At 39.5% G+C, this 23,971-nt stretch overlaps 2 protein-coding genes across 7 annotated transcripts in view; one reads left to right on the top strand and one right to left on the bottom strand.

Moving 5' to 3' along the window:
• The first annotated feature begins 685 nt into the window (after window positions 1–685).
• Window positions 686–11,332, top strand: TRMT61B (tRNA methyltransferase 61B). The gene is made up of 7 exons (XM_008162276.3): window positions 686–1,396; window positions 3,641–3,743; window positions 6,657–6,847; window positions 9,675–9,766; window positions 10,121–10,344; window positions 11,093–11,170; window positions 11,255–11,332. The coding sequence occupies exons 1-7, from the start codon at window positions 698–700 to the stop codon at window positions 11,296–11,298; spliced, it is 1,431 nt and encodes a 476-aa protein (XP_008160498.2). The 5' UTR covers window positions 686–697; the 3' UTR covers window positions 11,299–11,332.
• Window positions 1,098–23,971, bottom strand: part of SPDYA (speedy/RINGO cell cycle regulator family member A) — a 42,368-nt gene continuing 19,494 nt past the window's right edge. For 4 of the 6 annotated variants that reach the window (XM_028140186.2, XM_054728094.1, XM_008162275.3 and 1 more), the window contains one exon: window positions 11,546–11,649. In XM_028140186.2, coding sequence (XP_027995987.2) covers window positions 11,558–11,649 — 92 coding nt within the window. In that variant the 3' untranslated portion in view covers window positions 11,546–11,557. Of the gene's footprint in view, window positions 1,179–1,453; window positions 1,510–2,501; window positions 2,579–11,545; window positions 11,650–23,971 lie in introns of those variants that run through there. The other 2 variants (XR_008558518.1, XM_054728093.1) reach the window with 2 other exon arrangements.

The raw sequence follows: 23,971 nt of genomic DNA, 5'->3' as shown, positions 1-23,971 counted from the left end.
GAGATGCTTCTAATTTGGGGGAGGGTAAAATACATAGTTAACTAAATGTTGTATTTTAATTATTAAAAACAACTATGTTTCTTTCTGTCTTTTTTAAAAACAACTTTTAATAATTAGATAATAAGCACAAAGTGAACCCTGCCACTACCATCTCTGGACCTGGGGCGAGCGCGCAGGCGGTAAGGAACTCGGCAGGGCCGGGGAGACGTTGCGGTCGGCGGGGAAGGAGCGCGGGTCGGCGGGTGGCCCGTCCAACCGCCGTCGGTCAAACGCCACTCGGGGCGTTTAGCTCGTCCACCCTGGGGGTGACCTGGAGACGTCCGTGTTCCTGACCACGACGGAGCTGGCCCTGGTGTGGAATTCAGACAGCGCTTTCACAGGCCTTGTCGCTCCTAACCCTCCCGTCCCCAGGCGAGGCTGTGGGAGACTTGCCAGCGGTCAGCTGTTTAGAAGAAAGGAGAAAATGAGCCCCCGGGGGCTTGGGACACGCTCCTGGGACGGTTACGGAGCGAGGACTTGGCGGCCCCGCGCCCCCAGCTCGGCTTCCAGCCGCTCCTGTCGCAGGCGCAGTCGCTGAGCTCTCCCCGCGGCGACGCTCCCGAGCGCTTCCGCCTCCGCGCACGCGCGTTGGACAGCGAGAGGCGGGGCCTCGCCAGGCCTACGTCACTTCCCGGCGCCGGCGCCGGCGCGAGACAGCATGTTGTCGGCCGGCCACCGCGGTCCAGACTTGCTCCGGCTGCGGCGCTTCAGGCGGCGGCTGGGGATCGCGCCCTGCCCGTTCCTGCGCGGCCTTGGACGGGAGCCCTTCGGGACAGCTCGGTCACGGTGTGGCGACTCCTCGCAAAGAGATGCGCGAGATGATGGACAGAGAGAGCACGAGGCAGCACCGAAGAAGGTTCCCGGCGCAGAGTCGCCTCCATCACTCCCTCCGAGCAGCCGGGGCCTTGGGACCAGATGTCTGTCGTCCCTGGAAAGCCTCAGACTGCCGACGCCTCGAGAGGAGCCATCCCTTCAAGAGCGCGAGGACTCGAGTGGAGACCTGGCCCTGTCCGATCCCGCACACCCGGCATCCGGGGATCCCTCACTGCCCGCCCCGGTGGTAGAACTTCACGGCTCCTCTTCCTGGTCAACTTCCAGAGAGGAGCCCTTTCGGGCTGGGGAGCTGATTTTAGCTGAGACTGGGAAGAGAGAAACACAATTTAAAAAATTATTTCGGTTGAGCAACGCCGGGCATTTAAATAGTAGCTGGGGGGTAGTCCCGTTCAGCGACATCGTGGGGAAGTTCCCTGGCCAGACCCTAAGGAGTTCCCTGGGTAAGCGCTTTATGCTGAGGAGGCCGGCACTGGAAGACTATGTATTACTGATGAAAAGAGGTCCTGCCATAACATATCCAAAGGTAACGCGATGGGAGTTAGGTGCATATTGGTTCCAGGAAGAGCAAAAGAGATGAGACCTGATTCACGTACTTAAAGCACTTCTCAGGGGGTTCGGGTTTTTATTGTTCGCAGTCTATAAAAAAAAATCATGCATATATTTTATTGATTTTTTACAGAAAGGAAGGGAGAGGGATAGAGAGTTAGGAACATCGATGAGAGAGAAACATCGATCAGCTGCCTCCTGCACACCCCCTACTGGGTATGTGCCTGCAACCAAGGTACATGCCCTTGGCCAGAATCGAACCTGGGACCCTTCAGTCCGAAGGCCAACGCTCTATCCACTGAACCAAACCGGTTAGGGCGGATATGACTTTTTTAAAGATAACTTTTATTGACATCAGAGAGGGAGAGAGAGAAACATCAATGATGAGAGAATCATTGATTTGCCTCCTGCACACCCCCTACTGGGGATTGGCCCGCAACCCGGGCTTGTGTCCCCGACTGGAATCAAACCCCAGGACCCTTCAGTCCGCAGGCTGACGCTCTATCCACTGAGCCAAACCGGCCAGGGCTATGGATATGACTTTTATGCTAATTTTAGGAGGAAACAGCCAGATTTTAATTTTAATTTGGGAGTCTCGATTCTCTAATCTGTAAAGTGAAGATAATATCGATTTACTATATAGAGTTAAGTGAACTCACTAGGCACATAATAGTACTTACATTTGTTCCCCGTAACTCTAAGTTTGCAAGTTCAGCACTCAACGTGTTGAACTCTTTTGGGGATAATTTTTAGTACCATTATGGTGATATTTTAATCATATTTCATTTGATTAGAGGTGTTACTAGAGGTGTGTTATCAACAATAGATATATTACCATGCTTTCCCTTTAGAAAAAGTTTTATATTAACAGCTAAAATTAAACACTAAACATAAAAGGAATATCCTTTATGAATAATTAACTACCTAGTTCCTTGTTAGAATCTGATACTAATCATCCATTGCTAGTGGTTTATTTCAATCCTTAATTACAGTCACAGTCCTTAAGCAGATTGTTCCTTTGTAACAACTCCTATTCCCAGATGAGGAGACACTCATTATTTATTCAGCAAATAATCACCTACCTTCTATGTTCAGGGCACTACTTTAGGGAGGTAGAGTGGTGAACCACAGTCTTTGCTCTTAACACAGACCTTACATCCTAGAGGGGGTGACAAAGAAAAAAAACAAGTAAATGAAAGAATAAGATAATTTCAGGTAGTGCTAAGTGTCATGAAGATACAGTGATATTGTATTGGGTGACATGGGGAAGAGAATTTTTTATGTCTGGTGGTTAGAGAAGGTCGCCAAAGAGGTACATTTTTAAAAAAACCCTCACCTGAGGATAGTTTTTCTGTTGATCTTTTTAAGATAGAGAAACATCCATGTGAGAGACACACATTGACTGGTTGCCTCCCACATGTGCCCTGACCGGTCCTGGAATGACCAGACCTGGATCCAATCTACAACCTGACGTTCGTGCCCTTGACCAGGAATCTAACTGCAATCCTTTGGTCCACGGGCCGACACTATAACCACCACTGAGCAAAACTGGCCAGGGCTCCAAGGAGGTACATTTGATAAGAAATGCAATTTAAGGAAAAGCCAGTCATGCAAAGAGGTAGGAGCCAAGTGTCCTTGCAAAGGGGAAAGTATTGCAGAATTCAATACTTTTGTGTTAACCACTGTTTTGTTCAAAGCTGTTTCTACCTTTTGGTTGTTTCCTTAAATTGCCCACTCTGTCTTTAAACTAGGATAGTCTGCTGATTTCTCCTTTTTCTGAGCTCCTATTGTACTTATTGTTTATAATTTCAATATTATACTGCTTTATTAGCTAATTGATTCTTGAATCTATTTCATCAAATAAAATATAAACTCTTGCTAGGCAGGGCTAGGGTTTAATCCTTTTTTGTCACTTCTTCTCCAAGTCCAACATATTTGATAAGAGGAGGTAAGAGTAGGTGCTTAGGCCCTAATTGGTTTGGCTCAGTGGATAGGGCGTCAGCCTGCGGACTGAAGGATCCCAGGTTCGATTCCAGTCAAGGGCATGTACCTTGGTTGCAGGGCACATCCCCAGTAGGAGGTGTGTAGGAGGCAGCTGATCAAGGTTTCTAACTCTCTCTCCCTCTCCCTTCCTCTCTGTAAAAAATCAATAAAATATATATTAAAAAAAAAAAAGTAGGTGCTTAGGACATATTTATTGATTGCTTTGTTTAAATCATAGGATATAAGTATGATGCTGTTGATGATGAATATTCACCCAGGAGATACTGTTTTGGAAGCTGGCTCTGGCTCTGGTGGAATGAGCTTATTTTTATCCAGAGCAGGTAAGAGAGTGGATAACGGAGCTGAATGTAGATAACAAAGAAAACATTTAATCTGTTCATAATAACAGAAAGTTAAATAGATAAAGATGTTTCAGAAAATATTCACATGACTTTGGGATGTAAAGAATTCTCTTTTAAACCAAATGTAAGCAACTAAATTTTTTCCCCATTTTGTACATTTTTCCAGTCACTCTCTTTTTTACCTTTTGCTTTGCTTTCTCTTGCTCCTCTCATGTTTTTTAATGCTTCTACTTTTAAAAAAACCACTAAGCTTTTTAGTGGAGCATAACATAGCTATAGAAAAGTGCATGGATCATAAGTGTATATCTCAGTGAATTTTTTTTAAATCCTCACTTGAGGATATTTTTTCCATTGATTTTTAGAGAGAATGGAAGAGAGAGGGAAAGACAGGATTGGTTGCCTCCTGCATGAGTCCTGATTAGGGCCCAGGCAGAGAGGAGCCTGCAACTGAGTTACGTGCCCTTGACCAGAACCAAACCTGGGACCCTTTGGTCCACAGGCCGACGCTCTATCTACTGAGCCAAACCAACTAGGGCTCAGTGAATTTTTATATAGTGGCCACCCGCACGTAGTTTTTACCCAGACCAAGATAGGGAATGTTAACTGCACCACAGAAACCTCCCATGTTCCCTCTCAGCCCTTATCCTCCCAAAAGGTAACCACTGTTGTGACTTTTATCATAATTGGTTAGTGTTACCTGTTTTAAACCTCATATAAAAGGAATCACACAGTATGTACTCTTTTGAGTCTGGCTACTTTCATTCAACATTCTGTTTGTGAGATTCAGCCATTGCATATAGCATTAGTGCTTTCATTCTAGTTGCTATGTAGTTACTCCATTCTATAAATAAATTACAATTTATCCATTCTACTCTTGGTGGGCATTTGAGATGAATATTATGAATATGCTGCTCTGAACATTCTTGTACTTGTTAATAGTGCTAAATGAATTATCAGTATGAGAGAATATAGAAGGAGGAGGGCTGACATACTATTACAGGTAAAGAATTGTTGGTGTTCATAAATAAATTAATCATAATACAGAACTAAGTTAAAGCTGGGTCACGGAGAATTTTTCTGTCTTTAAGAAAGCCTATATATTGTCATTTGCTAAAAGTGCTGATCGAAGGGAGCACCTGACCAAAAATCAAGTATATAGTAAACATAAATATCTGTTCATGTTTCCACCACTTGATGTCTGGTTACAGTTATCCTAGTTGATTATCCTATGACAGCTTAATTCCTCTGAGTGTCACGATTGCTTTCCCTTCCTCACCTAATTATAGACTCCTGAACAGTGACAGAACTCTCTGGGTAGATTTTTACAGAATCATTTATGTTGATCCTTATTGATGCATTCTATTTTTTTTTAATTCATTCTTTTTTTTTTTTTTAACTAATAAACTGTCGGAGCAGTTGTAGGTTTATATGGGTCAATTTTATAAAGATTACAGATAGAAATATGCTGCATTAATCTTAAACGTTTTTTTCTTTGACCTAGTGCCATTACATACAAACAGAATCCAGCTTACACTAGATCAGGAACTTCATTCTGGCTCCTCATATCTTTTGTTTGAATCTAATTAAAGGCAGTAATTTCTTCACAATCTGTGACAGATTCCTGAATGCATTTGACAAAGTGAATTTATAAAAATTTGTGATACAGGAGGAGTGCCCGTATTTTTAATATCTATAGTATTGGCAGAGTGACATGTCATGAATAATTGCAAATTATGAGTGATCAAAAAATTATTGCTATTTACCTTTGGAATGGATTTTCCCCTCTATAATTATATTTTCCAATTGTTTATCTTATGCTACTATTAGCATTAATTTTTATCCCTTGAGAACATGATGACTTGCAGCTGGACTTACATTTCAAAAGACATCTTGGAATGTAAACTTTTCGTTAGTAAAACTACAGACTGATTGATCTGGGACAGCCTCCAAATGATAGCAAAGCACCTCAGATAGAGGTGGGTGGAAAATGAATTGCCTTGTTAAAATGCGGTAGTTTTTTGTGAAACAGCAGTATTACTGTGCTAAACAGTTTAAAAGTCTTTAGGCACACACAAAAATACAAATATTTTTTAAATATGGAAGGTCTAACCTCATCCATACCAAAAGAAATACAAATTAAAACAACAATGGTAAAACTATATTCAGTTTTATATTGACGTAGATAAAAAGTTTGAGAGAGAGTATAGAGAAATAGGCACTCAAATACATTGTTGGTAGAGTATAAATTAGCATTACTTTTTTGGAGGATAATTTTGTAATAATTTTCAAAATAAAACATTCACATACCCCTTGAGCCAGCAATTCCATTTTTAGGAATTTATTCTGTAGATATATTAGCTCATGCATACAAAATCTTGGGCATAATAAATTTAATTGCAATATTGTTTATAATAGTGAAAGACTAGAAACAAACTAAATTTTTATTGGTAAGTGATTGCTAAATAAATTATGCCATAGCCATACAATGGAATATAAAATCTGTTAAAAATAATGCAGTAGATTGTTAATCACTGAAATGGCACAATAAGTATAAATGAAGTTAGAGGACACAATATATCACAATGTGTGTTAAAAAGAAAGAAAGAAGTACTTGCACACTGTATAGGCACCAACTATCTTGGGAAGGGTAAATAACTAGTAATATGGTTACCCTTGAAGAGAGAGATTGATTGGGTATCTGGGATGGGATAGAGACTCTTGTAAACTTGAACTATTTGAATTATTTTTTTTTCACATCCATATAATAAATTTATTTTTATGTCAGGGAACCAACCCATGACCCATATAATACCGTTTTACAATATAATTTTTATATTATTTTATGAAATGATTAATACCATGAACTGTCATAAATTATCTGTTTAAATTAAGTTGGATCACAAGGACGGGTCATAAGTTTTGAAATACGAAAAGACCACCATGAACTGGCTAAGAAGAATTACAAACACTGGCGTGATTCATGGAAAATTAGTCATGTAGAAGAGTGGCCAGACAATGTGGATTTTATTCATAAAGATATTTCAGGAGCAAGTGAAGACATAAAATCTTTAACGTTTGATGCGGTAAGTTTTCAAAAGTGGTTCCTATGATATTATTACTGTGTGTGGCAAAAACAAGGATCACACTTCTTTTGTATGGGAGAGGGCCTTCCTTCATTATTTGCCCCATTTCTGTATCTGGCATGGAAGGAATATTTTTTCTTCAATATCATGGTGGGATTTAGAGCAGAGAGGCTTACTGAATTAGTTGCCAGAGTTATTAATAAATATGGGGTAGTGAACAAGGAGAAGGAGTTGAGCATCATAAACCTCAGCATTTCTAGAGTAAGCAGTGTTGGGAGCATGTTGAGCCCAGCACCTGGCCTCATGTGAATTTTGGGGGGGAAATAGATTCTATTTGAGAGGGAACAGACAGTTAAAGTCGGGATGTAGAGGAGTATTTGTTAACAATGTTGAGGATTCATTCTGACTCCTGTGCTTCTCTCACATTTCACAGCCAATCCTATTTGGCTCTTACCTTTTCAAAATTTATACCACTTCTCATCACATTCAATGCTATTTGCTGTTGTAAGCCATCATTATCCTTCCTTGCCTTCTCCCAGTCTTTATTTTATTTTTATTTTTTATTGACTTCAGAGAGGAATGGGGGAGAGGGAGAGATAGAAACATCAATGATAAGAGAGAATCACTGATCTGCTGCCTCCTACACGCCCCACACTGGGGATCGAGCCCGCAACCCGGGCTTGTGCCCTTGACCAGAATCAAACCTGGGAACCTTCAGTCCGCAGGGCAACGCTCTATCCACTGAGCCAAACCAGCTAGGGCCTTTTCCATAGTTTTTAAAAGTATGTCATAATGTACTTAATGACACTAAATTATACACTTAAAATGGCAAGTTTTGTTATATTTAACATGGAAAAAAGGTTTATAAAAAGTCAAATTATATCATTATTTAAAAATCTCCTGTGGCTTTTTCTCCTCCTAAGTAAGATTCTACATAATCTGTCCCTCTCCTGCTCCCACATCTCCACCATTCAGAACTCATCTCTTACCATCCTTCCCAGTTTGTCTCCACTGCAGTGACAGTGACCTTTTCAGACTCTCCAGCTATCTATCATACAGCCTCAGAGCATTTGTATTTGCTGGTCTTTCTGCCTGCAGCACACTGTCCCTTTAAGTTTCCACAGGGTAAGCTTAATCATTTTCTTCAGGTCTCATCACTGACCAGCCTGTGTATAAAATAGCATTTTCTTTTCCTGCCCTCATATTCTCTATCCCTCATATTCTGCTTTATGTTTATGTAGGTCTTCATGTCACTCATCATCCTCTGACATATATTTATTGGATATGTGTTTAATGTCTGTGCCTTTATCTATATATATAAAAAAGCCTAATATGCAAATTGTCCCCTTGGGAGTTCGATCACTCGCTATGATGTGCGCTGACCACCAGGGGGTGGCGCGGAATGAAGGAAGGCCCCAGCCAGCAGCCAGCAGCTGGGGAAGAAGGCCCCGATTGGCCCTGATCGCCAGCCAGGCCTAGGGACCCTACCTGTGCATGAATTTTGCACAGTTAGAATATAAGTTCCTATGAAAAAAAATAGTATGTAAGCTCCTGTTATATCCTTACCACTTAGCAAAATGCTTGGCACATGAAAGGTGCCCAAATGGTGAGTGAATAAATTAATAATGATGCTCCTTGACTCATTAATATTTTTTAAACAAAAATTAAAAAACACCAATAGAATAACTTCTAATTATGTGCCATGCATTATGTAAGTATATTGATGTGCCAACTACTCTTAGCTGTCTGGAATTATCTTTCAATAATAGTCACTTTATTTTCTATTTTGACCATGTTTATTTTGCATGCCCCTGACTGGGGATCTAGTCCACAACTTGGGCATGTGCCCTGACCAGGAATCAAACCAGCAATCCTTTGGTGCATGGATGATGCCCATTCATCTGAGCCACATCAGCCAGGTTCAAATATTTTTTTGTTTTGTTTTGTTTTGAAATATATTTTTATTGACTTCAGAGAGGAAAGGAGAGGAAGAGAAACATTAATGATGAGAATCATTGATCAGCTGCCTCCTGCACGCCCCCTACTGGGGATTGAGCCCGCAACCTGGGCACTAACTTCCTGGTTCATAGGTTGATGCTCAACAACTGAGCCACGCTGGCCAGGCTCAAATTTTTTTTTTTAATATTCAGAAGAAAAGTTCTGAATATTAATTTTAGGCATTCTAAAGTATAAGAATCATGTTCTTTCTCTCTCACATTGATGTTTCTCTCCCTTTCTAAAAATCAACAAAAAATCTTTAAAAGAAATATCTGAGATGTGAATTTCTATTGCCAAAAGCTCAACTAAAGCATTGAAACTATGTGTGTGTGTGTGTATATATATATATTATGTATATAAAATATAACTAAAGAAGGATTCCTTTATTATCAGCATTGCCCAGTGCAAGACATGCCACCACCACTTTTTTTTAATTGATTTCAGAGAGGGATAGAAATATCAATGATGAGAATCATGGATCGTTTGCCTCCTGCACGCCCCCTTCTGGGGATCAAGCCTGCAACCCAGGCATGTGCCCTTGACCAGAATTGAACCTGGGACCCTTCAGTCCCCAGATTGACACTCTGTCCACTGAGCCAAACCAGCTAGGGCATACCATCACCATTTTTATGTAGTAAAGTACTATGACAAATTGTGTGATAATAAATATATCTTTTGAGGAGCAGTAAAATAACAGATAGTAGTACAGTATCCAAGAAAATGCAATACTTTTAACTGGATAATTGCTTTCCAAAAGAGTATCATTTTACCGTGATAACCTATACCATAATTAAACAGAATTCAGTCTGATTCTCTTTTCCCCCCACAGGTAGCTTTGGATATGTTGAATCCTCAAGTTGCTTTACCTGTTTTATACCCTAATCTTAAACAGGGTGGTACATGTGCTGTATATCTAGCAAAGTGAGTGATGTGGCTCTTATGTGATTTTAAACACGTTCATTTTGTAACTGAGTTAGATATATATGTCATCTTGTAAAACTTATGAAACTACATATGTCCCAAGTCATTTATATTGCTGCTTAAATCATCCTTTACATAAATGGCAATATAAGATGCATTTTCTTCAGGAAATTTAGAAGAAACGTTTAAAAAGTGTAATGTGAACAAATAATGTTAAATTATGTTCTCTATATTTTTTACTTAGTATTCTTTAAAATTGCTTATTATGTGCCCTAACTTGCATTTTTACTTTTAGGTATAGTAAATTTAAAGTTGTACTAGCAATTTAAAGTACATTTTTTACTTTTCTGAAAGCATCACACAGGTTATTGAACTTTTAGATGGAATTCGCATCTGTGAACTTCCTCTCTCATGTGAAAAGATAAGGGAAGTAATTGTCAGAGATTGGTTGGTTTGCCTTGCAAAACAGAAAAATGGAATTTTAGCTCAAAGAGTAGAACCTGAAATCAACGTGGATTTACAATTACATTCTCAAAAGATTAGAGCTGAAGGTGAGATGCTTCAGGAGGATGGCCACGGTGAGCTTCGGTTTTATTTTATGCATGTGTATGCAGTAATAAGTGGAGAATAGGTTCCTGAGAGTATTGACCAATAAATTATAAAAATGTTTCTGAAGGATTTTTTTGTATTTAAATTGAAATGTGGTATTTATGCTGTTAAATTAAAATCTGTAAGAAACAGAATGACTTTGCTTGCCTTTTATATAAAAAATCTGTAAGGGACAAAATAATGACTTTGCTTGCCTTTTATATAAAGCTCTGATACCTTTGAAGTACTTAGCTTTTTATAATCATATTTTACCTGTGACAAGGAGGTTGACTTTTGAAATATTTTATATATATATATACACTAAAGAATTTTTAAAATTTAGATCAGTAATTATTACTGAAGGAAAATAATTTTATAGGACCTGATATGCAAATAAACTAATATTTGCTATTTATGAGGCTGGAATTCTCTAAATTTAGGACTTTGTTGTATGTACACATTTAGGCTATAAGCAAATGTTCATATATTCCTTGATTTATTATATGAGTTTATCTCTTTAGTTATAAAACCATATATATAAGTTTATTATGTAATCCTTGATACATTGTTTCTGTGAGGTAACTGGCATAATAGCTCCAAAACAAAATGCTAAAAAAAAAAGTGAAAGAAAAACTTACAGTAAAGGGACATTAATTTGTAATTTAACAATTTTGAAATATTTGAACAAATTATGAAATATTTTATGTAATTTACAATATGTATTTTGTTCTACAACAGAAGAATCACATTCTGATTTTCCATATGGATCATTTCCCTATATTGCTAGACCTATGCACTGGCAAACTGGTCATACAGGTGAGTAATCTTTTCAGGCCATATTAAATGGTATTTTCTTCTAATTATTATAATGACCTTTACTTTTTCCCCCCCTTAAATTAGCTTTTCTTGTCAAGTTGAGGAAGTTCAAACCACAACTCAACTGAGTACCTCAGATGACAGCAACTGATTTGAAGACAGAAAAGTATCAAAATAGAACTTTATGTTGCAAATTATTACTTTTGTAGATTGGTATTTTTAGCTATTACTATGATTTGTATAACTTTTACTTATAATTCTGAAAAATAACAAAAGCTAAAGAAAAATGTGTAACATTTTAAAACTGCTTAAATGTCCAGTTTGACATTTGTCTTGTAGTTAGACATATTGTAGTTAATGATTTCAAGTTGTTTTAGTTGAGCCATCTCATTCTTCACTTCCTGTAAACCACTCCATAGATTTGTCTTTCTTCATGAAATTAGTTTTCTTTTCTTTGTTTGATTGATGGTCATTGGCTACTGAAATAAAATATGCATTTTAAGATAAATTTTATGTATCTGTATTTTAAATACATATTTTAATGGCTTGCATGTATCTTAAAAGGTACAAAGAAATCTGGGTTATCCTATATAATAAAAGCCTAATATGCTAAGTGTCCGACCATTTGATCAGTCACTATGATGCACACTGACCACCAGGGGGCAGATGCTCCGACTGGTAGGTTAGCTTGCTACTGGGGTCTGGCCGATTGGGACTGGGCCAGACACACCCTGGAGCCCTCCTGCGGTCCCTCCCCTGCCTGATCGTGCACCCGTGGGGTCCTTCGGCCTGGCCTGCGCCCTCTCGCAATCTGGGACCCCCTTGGGGGATGTTGGAGAGCTGGTTTCGCCCCGATCCCTACAGGCCAGGCCAAGGGACCTCTAGTAGTAAATAACACAGAGAAGCTGATAAGAAGGATATAATCACCTTAAAAATTGTAACAAAAGATGTAACAATTCTTGCATCACTTTTATCTTTCCAAGAATCATTTTAACTAGCTTAGAAGAACATCACAATTATTCTGTTATTATATAAATCAAATGCTTGGAGAAATATACTTTATAACTATGAATTAATTAAAACTAAAGTATTACTCACAGGCACCAGTTATTTAGTATTTACCATATGCCTTACATTGTTTTAAGACCTTTATCGTTTTTTCATTTAGTATGTACAGCTCATCTTTAAGGTTATCCATATTTTACAAACAAAGGTTTACTAGTAGAGTGATTAGGTTGTTGTTTAAGCATAGATGTTTTATAGGTTTAAAGTAGTAATGCCTAGGAGGATAAATGCTATTCCTTGATTTATCCTTTAAGCTATAGCTATTTTAAATAATATATCAATTCTAAATAATGTTTTACATGGTTTTTATTATGTGGAAAATTTTAACCTAAAATCTCTGCCTTTATAGACTTTACAGTCTATGGAAGAGCTAGACATTAATCACATAAATATGAAAACTAAAACTGTTTTATATGCTCCAAAGAAGTTCAGGGTGCTGTAATAAGGGTTTTGCTCTGGTTAAGTAATTACCTGTGAAGTGACAACTGAGCTGAGACCTGACTGGTAAGTAGGAATTGACTACAGAAGGGAAAATGGAAACAAAAAGGCCAGTGATGTTGGGGTTGAGTGAAACGGACTGGAAAGATAGGTAAGGGTCAGGCCATACAGGATCTTGTAGCCCTGTGAAGGAGTTTGTCTATCCTAAGAAAAATGGGGTGCCATTTAAGGATTTAATGAAGGGGTAACATGCTTAGATCTATGTTTTAGAAAAACCCACTGTGGCTGCATTTGGAGGACTGATTGAATCATAGTGTGTTCTGGTGCCACATTTCTGTATGGTAAGTACTATCTGAACACTCATAACATTTCCAGATATATAGAAGCTCTGAAGTACATATTTAAATTCCATCGTGGAATACTCCCTTTTGTGTAATTAGCAGCAAAATTCTGCCCTTCATTTGTTGTTTTGATTGCAGGCCTTAATTGTACTGCTCAGAGAAGGGGACTGGCCTAAGAGCAAAGAAAAGTTGTGCCTTATACTATTTCACGTAAAATAGTTTCTGCTCAGTACACTGTGCTCAGTAGATGTTGAATTGAACCAGATCTAACAGTGTCCATTCTAATTTTAAGTTGAGTTGCAAACCAAACTACATAAGCAAAAAAGGTTTATATAATTAATCAAAGTTCAGCTTAAGACCTTTCTCCATCGAACACTAAGCGTGTTTACAGTCTGGTTTATGAGAAATACCTTCTTCTAAAGTTAGATTTCTGTTTATGTCTGGTTCTCATTTACCATAGTGTGAATCCTAGAGATTTGTGCTGTCTACCCAGTGTTTTCCAGGGGCCCTGCCTTTTCCACCTAGTATATATAGTCAATAAAAGTGCTGATGGTTTTAAGCCTATACTGGATCATGTACTGTCTCATCTGTTGCCTTGTTTGTTCTAGGGAAAACTTTAGGTGTATAGCTCTTGGATTGTGGAAGACTTTAAGTTCAAACTTTATACTTCAGAGATAATAGGGAACTTTTGAAGGTCATATGGTCATATAAAAGAAGATAATTTTTTAAAGTCACTCTGTTAGTGGTATCTATGAGTATTCAAAGGAAGGAAAAACTGTTAAATCAGAAATTTCATAGTAACACATATACAACTATGAGGTAGTAATAAATAATAATGTGAGGAAAAGGGGCAGATATAAAAAATATATAGTGAAGGAAGAACCAGACAAGCTGGTAATTTATTGGATGCAGTGTGAGAGAAGCAATAGTTTCAAACTTTTTTTAAAAAAATATATTTTATTGATTTTTTACAGAGAGGAAGGGGGAGGGATAAAGAGTTAGAAACATCAATGAGAGAGAAACATCGATCAGCTGCTCCCTACTGGGGATGTGCCCGCAACCAAGGTACATGCCCTTGACCGGAATCGAACCTGGGACCCTTGAGTCCGCAGGCTGACGCTCTATCCACTGAGACAAACCGGTTAGGGCTAGTTTCAAACTTTTATCCTCTATTCAGAATCCCTTTCCCTTCTCTGGGCAAAACTGGACTCAGTCAATGGCCAGTTCATACACTTTCTCTGAAAAGCCTTCACCAAGTCCCTCACACACAGAATTAATTCTGGAATCTTTTGTGCTCCTAAATGTTGGTCATATAATTAGCATTGCCTTTATATAACTAATTCATAAGCCCTTATTATATAACTAATTTATATTATATAATTAATTTATATAACTTGTGATTATGCCATCATTAAGTGTAAGGGTTTTAAACCTGAATGACTAGAAAAAACCAAGATGGCGGCATAAGGTAAACACCTAACTGTTGCCTACCATAACAATTTTGAAACTACAACTGGAAAACTGAGCGCACACCGTCCAGAACCACCGGAAAGCTGGCAGAGTGGAAAACCTACAACTAGAGAAAAACAGAGAGGGGGATGCTGAGCCTTAGGAGCTGTGGAGGTGCGGAGATCCGTGAGCGCGGAAAGGGCGAGCGGCTGAATACGCGGCAGGCTTGCTCGCAGAGCGCGGAGAGGGCGGGCAGCAGACGCTGCGTGGCTAGCTTTCTCGTTTGGGAGAAAAACAAAATCTCCCGACTGCACTGAAATCCAGCTGTGGTTGGGGAGAAACTGGTCTGTTTGGCAGTGGGGAGGCTCGAAAGCTGCCTTCTCTCAGAGGCGCGCAACCATTGATTAGGGCACGGAGAAACCGGCCCTCTTAGGGCGGCGCGGATGGAAACCAAGTTTGTCTGCGCCACCCTGAGACTCCACCCCATCCAAGCTGAGCACAGCCCTCCCAGTGACTGGATTTCTCGTTCAGGAGAAAAACAAAACCTCCAGTCTGCACTGAAATCCAGCCCCAGCTGGGGAGAAACTGGTCTGTTAGGCAGCGGGAGAGGCTGGAAAGCTGCCTTCTCTCAGAGGCGCGCAGCCATTAATTCGGGCACGGAGAAACCGTCCCTCTTAGGGCGGAGCAGACGGGAAACCAAAGCTTGTCTGCGCCACCCTGAGACCCCGCCCCATCCAAGCTGAGCACAGAAGCTCTCCCAGCGGAGACACTGCTGATCCTCACAGCCAACTGGCTTGGAGATCAACTCCCACCAGTGATACCAACAATCCCAACCACTCTGAACTCCAGTTTCTGGGGACACGAGGGGGACCCAGACACCTACAGGACTCTCGGCCATCGGTCGGAGAGTGAGAGTGACTTTTCTGTCGGTGTGGACGACACCAGATTTCAACCACTCTCATAAGGGACACATTCAAGAGGGCAGACTCAGTGAGCACCAAAGCCCTACTTTGTCTCCAGCACAGCAATTCTTCCATTATAGACACAGCAGGCCCTCACAACTAATTGAACCGGAGGTCAATTCCTCCCAGTGTACCAACAGCAATCAGGGCTTTTAACTACACCAAGACTTTCCACTCAGCCCACAAAGGGGAGTACCAAGAGCAACCACCTAGGGTGATTGGGGAAGCTGAGCTACCGGCCCCTATAGGTCACCGACCACACAAAGCCACTCCATCAACACAGGGAGGCAGCCAAAATGTGGAGACATCGAAGTATGTCACAAGTAGGAGAGATAGATGAAAGCAAACTAATGGACGACACAGTGTTCAGAACCATATTTATAAGGTTACTCAAGAATCTTCTAAAAACCGCTGAGAAACTTGAAGAGACCTTCAAGGACCTAAATGAGAATACCAAAAAAATGGAAAAGGACCAGTCAGAAATTATGCATACATTGTCTGAAATAAAGAATATACAGAGTAGACCACCGCACCCGAAGAGTCAAACCAAAGATCTGGAATATGAGGAAGAAAAAAACACCCAACCAGAGAGATGGAAAGAAAGAAGAATCCAAAAGTGTGAGGATAGCATAAGGAGCCTCCGGGATGGCTTTAAGCGTACCAATATCCGAATTTTTGGGGTGCCAGAAGAGAGAGAGCAAGATACTGAAAACCTATTTGAAGAAATAATGATAGAAAACTTCCCCCACCTGGTGAAAGCAATAGACTTACAAGTTCAGGAAGCGCACAGAACCCCAAACAAGAGGAATCCAAAGAGGACCACACCAAGACACATCATAATTAAAATGCCAAGGGCAAAAGACAGAGAGAATCTTACAAGCAGCAAGAGAGAAACAGTTAGTTACCTACAAGGGAGCACCCATACGACTGTCAGCTGATTTCTCAACAGAAACTAGGCAGGCCAGACTGGAATGGCAAGAAATATTCAAAGTGATGAATAGCAAGAACCTACAACCAAGACTACACTACCCAGCAAAGTTATCATTCAGAACTGAAGGGCAGATAAAGAGCTTCACAGATAAGAAAAAGCTAAAGGAGTTCATCACCACCAAACCAGTATTATATGAAATGCTGAAAGGTATTCTTTAAAAAGAGGAAAAAGAAGAAAAAAGGAAAAAGTATGAACAACAAATACATATCTATCAACAAGTGATTCTAAAAATCAAGTGAATTAAAAACCTGAGGAACAGAATAAACTGGTGAACATAATAGAATCAGAGACATAGAATGGGAGTGGATTGATAATTCTCAGGGGGAAAGGGGTGTCTGTGTGGGGGGTATGGGAAGAGACTGGTAAAAAAATCATACACCTATGGATAAGGACAACGGGGGGGCGGGGGAGGGAACCGGGTGATGGGGAGATATGGAGGAAAAAAAGGAGAAACAATTGTAATAATCTGAACAATAAAGATTTATTTAAAAAAATAAACAAAAAAATAAACCTGAATGACTAGAATAGTGGTGACAAAAATAAGTTCAGAGAAGGATTTTGAGGAAAAATTATTTGACTTTAGATTATATAACAGAACGTCCCACACCTGCCTACAAAACTCAAGACTAAGGTTTGGTATATTGTTTTTTTCCCTTGGCTTCACTCTAAAATCAGAGGAGTCTAGGTAATATGTACTAATACACATCCATGTTTCAGATGGACTACCCTAGGTGTCATAAGGCTTATGTAAGATAGCATAAGGCAAAGAGAAACAATGTACAGTTGACTCTTGAACAATGTGGGGGGTAGGGGTGCCAACCTCCCATGGGGTAGAAAATCCGTGTATAACTTGATTTCCCAAAAATGTAACCACAATTGGCCCTTTGTATCTGCAGGTTTTGCATCCACGATTCAACTGCAGATTGAAAACAGTATTTTCAATCAAGGGTTAGGAATCAGTGGGTTCAGAAGACAGACCGTACTAATTGTCTACTGTTGACTGGAAGCCTTACCAATAACCAATGGTCAGTTAACACATCTTATATATTATTATCTATTATATATTATTAAAGTAAGCCAGAGAGACAAAATGTTAAATTGAAAGGATATTTACTGTATTTCTTGAAAAAAAAAGGCACATGTAAGTAGACCCTTGCAGTTCATTCCTGCGCTAAGTGTCAACTAGTTTATTTAATATAAAAATAGCCTGTTTGGCTCAGTGGATAGAGCGTTGGCCTGTGGACTGAAGGGTCCCAGGTTTGATTCCGGTCAAGGCCATGTACCTTGGTTGCAGGCTCCTCCCTGGACCGGGCCCTTATCAGGGCCCTTGCAGGAAGCAACTAATCGATGTGTTTCTCTCACAGTGATGTTTCTGTTTTTCCCTCTCTCTTCTACTCTCCCTAAAAAAATCAATGGGAAAATATCTCTGGCAAGGATTAACAACAAAAAGAACAAAGTGCAGTACATTCAGATAAAACTGGATTCCCATCTTGCTGTTTTTGTTGTTGCTGTTGTTTTACCTTGCAACTGTGACTTTTCTTTTTTTAAATATATTTTTTATTTATTTCAGAGAGGAAGTGAGAGATAGAAACATCAATGATGAGAGAGAATCATTGATCGGCTGCCTCTTGCATGCCCCACACTGGAGATCGAGTCCACACCTGGGCATGTGCCCTGACTAGGAATTGAACCGTGACCTGGTTCATAGATGAATGCTCAACTTACTGAGCCATGCCGGCAGGGTGCAACTGTGACTTTTCTGAGTTTGTGTCTCCATCAGTAAAATGAGTATCATAGTGCCACTCAAAGATTTTGGGGGAACAGGTAAGGTGTTAAATGAGGCTACCTTTATAAAATGCCTAGCACATGATTAGTGATTGTGATGTATCTAAATTTGTAAAGAATGCTTCATCTATTACCCGCCAGCCTTGTCAAAAGAAAAATATTATGTTCTTAATAAATGTCATAAACATCCTTATATAAAATTTGTTTTTTGAACATTTTGTTTTGAGGAAAGAATATTAATGTTTTACCTGAAAAAATGAGAAGTTACTCGCTTGTGTTTGAAAGAAAGATGGAAGCATTGGTAAGCATCTATTGCTAAGTTTTAGCATAAGAACCTGGAGCAGAGCATCAGTTCTTTGTGTCTCTTCTGGAGAAAGCTGAATTGAGTTTACTGCAAACACAAACTGTTAGGTGATTCCAGCCACCTTCATGTTGATAGGAGGAAGAAAATTTTGCTAGCAGAGGTCACTACAGGGAATCAGCAGCGCTAAGGCAGCGAGAGACTGATCACTGTTCCTGTTAACATTGTTACCCTTAAACCACCCTCCCCTCTCTACCCTCCCTTTCCCAAAAACTCCCTTATTAAGCCTTTTTAGGGAAAATGAATGTAAATGTTTAATTTTTCTTTGTACTGCCTACTCTCTGTCATCCTGAAACAAAAGGTCTTACATTTATTCTTGAGTCAATACTCTGAATAAAAACAGTTGATGAGTAAATATTTGTTCCTTCCTGTATAGGAATTGTCTATCCTAAACCAGGGCTTTATGGCTTTCATCAAGGGAGAGTGTGAGCCCTAGCTGGTTTGGCTTAGTGGATAGTGTGCCCACGGTCTGAAGGTCCTGGGTTCAATTCCAATCAAGGGTACATACCTCAGTTGCAGGCTCAATCCCCAGCCCTAGTCGGGATGCCTGTGGGAGACAACCAATTGATGTGTCTCTCTCACGTCGATGTTTCTATCTCCGTTTCTCCCCCTCCCACTCTCTCTAAAACTCAATGAAAAAATATCCTCAGGTGAGGATTAAAAAAGGGGGGGGTTGCCGAAACCGGTTTGGCTCAATGGAGAGAGCGTCGGTCTGCGGACTGAAGGGTCCCAGGTTCGATTCCGGTCAAGGGCATGTGCATTGGCTGCGGGCACATCCCTGGTAGAGGGTGTGCAGGAGGCAGCTGGTCGATGATTCTCTCTCATCGATGTTTCTAGCTCTCTATCCCTCTCCCTTCCTCTCTGTAAAAAATCAATAAAATATATTAAAAAAAAAAAAAAAAGGGGGGGTGGGAGTGGGGACAGGGTGAAAGCACAGTTCCATTTATTCCATTTACAACTCCCCTAACTTTTTAAAAAATATATGTTTTTATTGATTTCAGAGAGGAAGGGAGAGGGAGAGAGAGATAGGAACATCAATGAAGAGAGAATCATCGATTGGCTGCCTCCTGCACATACCACACTGGGGAACGAACCTGTAACCTAGGCATGTGCCCTTGACCAGAATCGAACCTAGGACCCTTCAGTCCGCAGGCCAACACTCTATCCACTGAGCCAAACTGGCTAGGGCCTAACCGCACTTTTCATCCACAATCCCTCAAAGACCTCCTTTTTTTTTTGTTTTTTGTTTTTTCTGAGCAAGGTGACTGGCAGAGCCCTATTCCCCAGTTGCATTCTGATTTCCTATTGAGATATCAAAGCCTAAAATATAGTGCTACTGTTCCTAAAACTACAGGAGCTAATTTGTATAAAATATAATGCTTCTGTAAATATCTGTTCAAATGGTGGTTGGCATTCTCTTCCAGTTCACTCCATATAACCTTTCATTAGGGACTTGGTTCTTAATGCTTTCACTACTTCCTAATCCATAGCAGTCTGCTGACAGACTTGTGTGGCACCTTATTTTTACCACAAAGGCAGGTTTTCATCAAAAGAGGCAGTAAAGCATAATAGTTAAGAACTCAGGAGTTAGTCTAGACCAGTGATGGCGAACCTATGACACACGTGTCAGCACTGACACGCGTAGCCATTTCTGATGACACGCGGCCGCATGCTGAGGATGAGACATTTGCTGCTCCTGAGGATGAAACATTTGCGACTAGAGTCTTGGAGTTAGTTTTTTCCTCAAAGTGACACACTACCCGAGTTATGCTTAGTTTTTTGGCGAAGTCTGACACACCAAGCTCAATAGGTTGCCCATCACTGGTCTAGACTCTAGAGTCATTCCTGGGTTCAAATGTTGCTCCACCATCTTGGGCAAATTTTTTAACCTCTCTAAACCTCAGTTTCTTTATCTGCAAAGTGGAGATAATAGTATTTACCTTAGTTTTGGCTGTGAATATTAAATAACATTATGGTGTAAAATGCTTAACACATTGCCTAGAACATTTTAAACATCTAGTAAATCTTACCTATTATAGGATCAAAGAGTGGAAGTAAAAGGAGTTGGGAAATATGGGAGGGATGCTAGAAGGAAATTCTTTCTTTTTTTTTTTAATATATTTTATTGATTTTTTACAGAGAGGAAGGGAGAGGGATAGAGAGCTAGAAACATCGATGATAGAGAAACATTGACCAGCTGCCTCCTGCACACCCCCTACCGGGGATGTGCCCGCAACCGATGTACATGCCCTTGACCGGAATCGAACCTGGGACCCTTCAGTCCGCAGGCCGACACTCTATCCACTGAGCCAAACCGGTTTCGGCGAAATTCTTATTTTATTATTTCCTATAGTAGACCCTACTTACCTTCAAATATGAGTGAACCAATAAAAATTATGCTTGGAAGTGCTGTAAGGCAATAGACTACATATTTCATGAGTCAAATTTGTGTAGTGATTACTAAGACCAGGAAATGGAACAAAGACTAAGACATAACCCCTACCTTCAAGAGTCTTAAGAGTCTAGTTTCTCTTTAAGTGAAACTTCAGTGGCCACTGTTAATCTCATCAAGATGTGGTAAAAATAAATAGGTGAAATTCTGAAATAATGTGGGTCCCACAGAGTTAGAAAGAACCATAAGAAATCTATCAGTCCTGTCTTCAGATGGGTGAAAATTTAGAAGGCTCTAATAAGTAAGAAGGATTTCTGCTAGAATACTATTCTGATTATTTCAAATGGAGAAATATCAGAGAAATATTATACCTTTATAAATTTAAATTAAAATTGTGTGATTGACAAAAAGTATTTCTAGTTTATAAGATTATTTTCCAATATAAAACACCATTCAAAGCTACTTAAATCCCAACAAAAATGAAATATGCAAATAAATATGGCACTTGTACCATGTCATGATTTAAAATCAGGTTTTCAATGTATAGTAATCCAAAGCTACAGTAATCAAAATGGTATGGTGTTCGCATAAAAACAGACACATAGATCAATGGAACAGCATAGAAAGCCCAAAAATAAACTCACACAACTATAGTCAATTAATTTACAACAAAGGAGCCAAGAATATATGTGTAATTGGGAATGGATAATGGTGTTGGAAACTCTACAAAAGACTTAAACTGGACCACTACTTATACCATGCACAAAAAATCTGCTAGCAAAAAGTCCAGGAAGCACAGAGAATCTCAAATAAGATGAACCCAAAGAGGTACACACCAAGATATCATAATTAAAATGCCAAAGATTAAAGACAAAGAGAGAATCTTAAAAGAAGCAAGAGAAAACAGTTACTTACAAAGGAGCACTCATATGACTGTAAGCTGACTTCTCAACAGAAACTTTGCAGGTCAGAAGGGAGTGGCAAGAAATACTTAAAGTGATGAATATCAAGGCCCTACAACCAAGATTACCCAGCAAAGCTACCATTTTGAATTGCAGGTCAGATAAAGAGCTTTACAGACAAGAAAAAGCTAAAGGAGTTCATTGCTACCAAACCAATATTACATGAAATGTTAAAGGGTCTTTTTTAAAAAGAAGAAAAAAAGATCAAGTATGGGCAATAAAATGGCAATAAATACATAACTACCAAAAGTTGAATCTAAAAATCAAAATGAACAAGGAATCTAATGAACAAAATAAACTGATAAATAAAATAGAACCAGCCCAGCTGGTTTGGCTCAGTGGTTGAGCATCGACCCATGAATCAAGAGGTTATCAGTTCGATTCCAGGACAGGGCACATGCCCGGGATGCATGCTTGATCCCCAATAGGGGTTGTGTAGGAGGCAGCCAATCAATGTGTTTTTCTTTCATAGATGTTTCTATCTCTCTATTCTTCTCCCTTCCTCTCTCTCAAATCAATAAAAACATTTTAAAAAAGAAATTTAAAATAGCCCTAGCCGGTTTGGCTCAGTGGATAGTGTGTCAGCCTGTGGACTGAAGGGTCCCGGGTTTGATTCTCATCAAGGGCACATGCCCAGGTTTCGGGCTCAATCCCCAGTAGTGGGGGTGTGCAGGAGGCAGCCAATCAATGATTCTCTCTCATCATTGATGTTTCTATCTCTCCCTCTTCCTTCCTCTCTGGAATAAATAAAAATATATATTTTTAAAAACAAATTTAAAATAAAATAAAATAGAACCAGAGGCATGGAAACATGGAACAGACTGATGAATCTCAGAGGGAAGGGAGGGTGGGTGAGAAGAGATTAACCAAAGATCTTATATGCATACATGCATTACCCATAGACACAGACAGTAAATAGGTGGTGAAGGCCTGGGGTGGGGTGGGACCCAGGAGGGGGACATCTGTAATACTCTCAACAATAAAGGTGTGCGGTTTTTTTAATATAACTACCATATGATCCAGCATCACTGAAGGAAATAAAAACACTATCTCGAAAAGACATCTGCACCCCATGTTTATTGCCATATTATTTATAATAGGCAAGACATATAAACTAAGTGTCCACTGACAGATGAATGGATTTTAAAAATGTGGTATGTGTATACAATGGAATATCATTCAGTCGGAAAAAAAAAAAAGGAAATCCTGCCATTTTTGACAACATAGATGGACCTTGAGTGCATGATGCTAAGTGAAATAAATTAGAGAAAGATAAATAATGTGTGATTTCACTTATATGTAGAATCTAAAAAAAACCCACCTAAATCAAACTCATAGATATATAGTACCTATTGGTGGTTTTAAGAGGCAGAAATTAGGGGGACAGGCAAAATGAATGAATGTGGACAAAAGGTACAAACTTCTAGTTGTAAAATAATTAAGTCCTGGGTATGTAATGTACAGCATGATGAATACAATTAACAGTACTGTATTATATATTTGGAAGTTGCTAAGAGAAGAGATCTTCAAAGTTCTCATCACAAGGAAAGAACTGTATGTGGGTGATGAATGTTAACTTATTGTGGCAATCATTTTGCAATATATACATATCAAATTATATTGTACACCTGAAACTATACAATGTTATATATCAATTATATCTCAAGTTTAAAAAGTGTATAGAAAAAAACAAAGGACTTCTGTGTTTTTCAACCTTGTAGCATAGTGGTATTAAACTTTTAAAACAATGCCGAGACCAGTTTGGCTCAGTGGATAGAGCGTCGGCCTGCGGACTGAGGGGTCCCAGGTTCGATTCCGGTCAAGGGCATGTACATTGGTTGCGGGCACATCCCTGGTAGGGGGTGTGCAGGAGGCAGCTGGTCGATGTTTCTCTCTCATCGATGTTTCTAGCTCTCTGTCCCTCTCCTTTCCTCTCTGTAAAAAGTCAATAAAATATATTTTTTAAAAAAAAAGAAAAAAAAAAAAACTTTTAAAACAAGAAGTATGGAAGAGCCGAAACCGGTTTGGCTCAGTGGATAAAGCGTTGGTCTGCGG

The sequence above is a fragment of the Eptesicus fuscus genome, chromosome 16, assembly GCF_027574615.1.
Source record: "Eptesicus fuscus isolate TK198812 chromosome 16, DD_ASM_mEF_20220401, whole genome shotgun sequence".
NCBI classification, from domain to species: domain Eukaryota; kingdom Metazoa; phylum Chordata; class Mammalia; order Chiroptera; family Vespertilionidae; genus Eptesicus; species Eptesicus fuscus.
Note: the sequence above shows the minus strand (reverse complement) of the source record. Positions and strands in the feature narration are given on the sequence as shown.